Raw genomic sequence first — 3,044 nt, 5'->3', positions numbered from 1 at the left:
GACCTTGGGGTTGTGCTGCATATGTAAAAGATTTGTTTAGCAAGTTTGGTAAATTAGGTCCAAAAGGCAAGAAATGTATCTTTATAAGATATTCAGAACACTCCAAAGGATTTGTGTTCATTGTTGAGTTAGAGGATGAAAGTGTTACTAATATTGAATCACGAGATGTCGCATTTCTGGAAAATAATTTTCCAAAGAAGGGCGAGGTAAAGAATGGAGAGCCTCTTTATGAAATGTTGAACTCCAGCCAATGTCCTCTGACACGGTTGATAATCAAATTGATCAAGATCTTATTCTTAATCCGAGTGGGAATGGGAACTCTCAATCCCAAAATCCTTCTGACGAACCTGGATTTCAACTACGAAAGAGTGCCAGGAAAAATATACCCAAATGTACTTATGAGATTGAAGATTATATTTTCTTGGTATCTCCCACAGAAATGGATGAGCCAAAGTCTGTGACTGAGGCTTTATCGAGCCCTGGAAAAAATGAGTGGATGAAAGCAATGAAAGAAGAATTAAAATCTATAAAAATTAACAAAGTCTGGGATCTAGTTGACCTTCTGTCTGGGCATAGAGCCATTGGGAACAAATGGGTTCTCAAAGTTAAACGCAAAGCGGATGGGTCAATAGAAAGATACAAGGCACGATTGGTGGCAAAAGGCTTTTCTCAAGAAGCTGGAATAGATTATTAGGAATCATTTTCACCAGTTGTGAAGTTTACCTCAATTCGCTTGCTTTTGGCTATTGTTGCACGTTGGATTTGGAATTAGATCAAATGGATGTGAAGACAGATTTTCTTAATGGAGAACTAAACGGCGAAATCTACATTGAACAACTTGTAGGCTTCATCGTTAAAGGCTAAGAAAAAAAGGTCTATAAATTGAAAAGTGTGATGGCCCAAAAGGTCATCACTTATTTTTAAATTGAATTCTGCATTTCGAGGCCCTAAAAACCTCTTTTAGCATCACCTCAATTTGCGTGCGCAGTCCGCGCGCGTAGCCGGAAAGCTTATATGTAAAAATCTATGAAAATGATAAATTTTGACTATAAAATAAATTAATTTGACTTCGGTCAATGTTTTGTGTAAATAGACTCGGACCCATAATTTGACAGTCCCGGAGGATCCGTAGGAAAATATGGGACTTAGACGTATGCCCGGAATTGAATTTCCGAGGTCCCAAGCCCGAGAAATAAATTTTTTAAAGAAAATTATTTCTGGAAATTTCTATGAGTTTTTGAGATGAAATGCAATTGGAATTTGATAGTATCGGGCATGTATTCTGGTTTTGGAGCCCGGTACAGGTCTTATATGTGAAATAAGATGAGTCTGTGAAATTTGGTAAGAAATGGAAGTCATTTGAGGTGATTCGGACCCATAGTTGTGAAAATTCCTACCTTGAAAATTTTGAAGATTTTCTTAGATTTCTATGTTAAATTAGTTGTTTAAGAGGTTATTTTGGCGATTTGATCGCGCGAATAAGTTCGTATGATGTTTTTGATATAGTGTACATGTTTGGTTTGGAGCCTCGAGGGCTCGGATAAGTTTCAGATGGGTTTTGGAAGGTTTTGAACTTGGAAAAGATTGCAAGTTTTCAGTTTTCTGGTGTGCTGGTGTGTTCTTCTTCGCGTTCGCGGAAGGACTCTCGCGAACGTGAAGGGTTAGTCAGGCTGAAGGAAATCTCCTTCTACGCGAACGCAAGACACAGGACGTGAACGCGAAGCCTTGGGGGTGTTTCCCTTCGCGAACGCGGACCTGTTATCGCAAACGCAAAGGCCTTTGGGTCTGGGGAGGGGGAAGGGAATTTTGTGCTACGCGAACGCGGCCACTGGCCCGCGAACGCGGTCACTGGCCCGCGAACGTGAAGGATCGAGGAGTCAAAGCTCCGCGAACGCGAGCCCAAGCTCACGAACGCGAAGGTCACTTAGGCCCAACTCTTCGCGAACGCGACAGGCCTATCGCGAACGCGTGAAGGCCTGTCCAGTGATTTTAAAACAGAAGCCAAATAGGGATTTAATCAAAATTTCATAACTTCTTCTTCCAAACTCCAAATTGGGCGATTTTTGAAAGAGGATTTCCCCACCAATTCGTAGGTATGTAATCTTAGACGTATTTTCTTCAATTTCCATTAAAACCCATTAGATTTTTAGGCTTAAAATCATATTCTTAAGGATAGAAAATTAGGGATTTGGGTAGAGTTAGGGCTTTTTGTAAAATTGTGATTTAGACCTCATTTTGGGGTCAAATTTTAGAACTAATTATATATTCGGAGTCGTGGGTGAATGGGTGATCGGGTTTTGGTCCGAACCTCATATTTTGACCAAGCGAGCCCGGGGTCAATATTTGACTTTTTGGAAAGAATGATGAGAAAGCTATAATTAAGAATTGGAATTGGATTGTTTAGCGTTTATTGATGTTATTAAGTCGATTATGTCTAGATACAATTGATTGGGAGCCAAATTCAAAAGGAAAAGCGGTGTTTGAGGCTTGAGTTGCCCGTGGAAGTTCGAGGTAAGTGTTCGGTCTAACCTTAGCTTGAGGGATTTAGAGTTGTGTCCTATTTGCTATTTGCTTCTTGTTGAGTACGATGTATAGGTATGGTGACGAGTATCTATACATTGGTGTCGAGCATGACCGTGAGTCTAAAATTGCAATTTATTTTATGTTCTTAATTAGTACTATGGATGCTTTAATTGATGATTCTCGACATTGAGCAAGGATTAAGTTTGTTTTCGTGGAAATTACTTATGATTGGGTATTGGTGTTAGCTGAGGTGAGCAGAAGTTGGGTTAAGATTGGTTATAGTTGTTTCTCCCTTGTCGGGACGTATTTACTTTTACTGTCGAATCCCTTACCGGGATAGTGTAGCTTATTGTTGATCCCTTGCCACTTGGTATGGTTGTTGCTAAAGGTATATAAATGTTATGTTGGATCGGGTTGCACGTCGCAACAATACTATATATGAAACGGGTTGCACGCCGCAACAATATTATGTTGGATCGGGTTGCACGCCGCAACAATACTATATATGGAACGGGTTGCAC

The 3,044-nt window shown here is 40.1% G+C and overlaps 1 protein-coding gene across 1 annotated transcript; it reads left to right on the top strand.

The window, feature by feature from the left end:
* Positions 1-250: 250 nt before the first annotated feature.
* Positions 251-694, top strand: LOC107767183 (putative mitochondrial protein AtMg00820). Its single transcript, XM_016586103.2, has one exon. The coding sequence runs from the start codon at positions 251-253 to the stop codon at positions 692-694; it is 444 nt and encodes a 147-aa protein (XP_016441589.2).
* Positions 695-3,044: the final 2,350 nt, after the last annotated feature.

This window comes from Nicotiana tabacum, chromosome 8 (genome assembly GCF_000715075.1).
Source record: "Nicotiana tabacum cultivar K326 chromosome 8, ASM71507v2, whole genome shotgun sequence".
Lineage (NCBI taxonomy): Eukaryota > Viridiplantae > Streptophyta > Magnoliopsida > Solanales > Solanaceae > Nicotiana > Nicotiana tabacum.
Note: the sequence above shows the minus strand (reverse complement) of the source record. Positions and strands in the feature narration are given on the sequence as shown.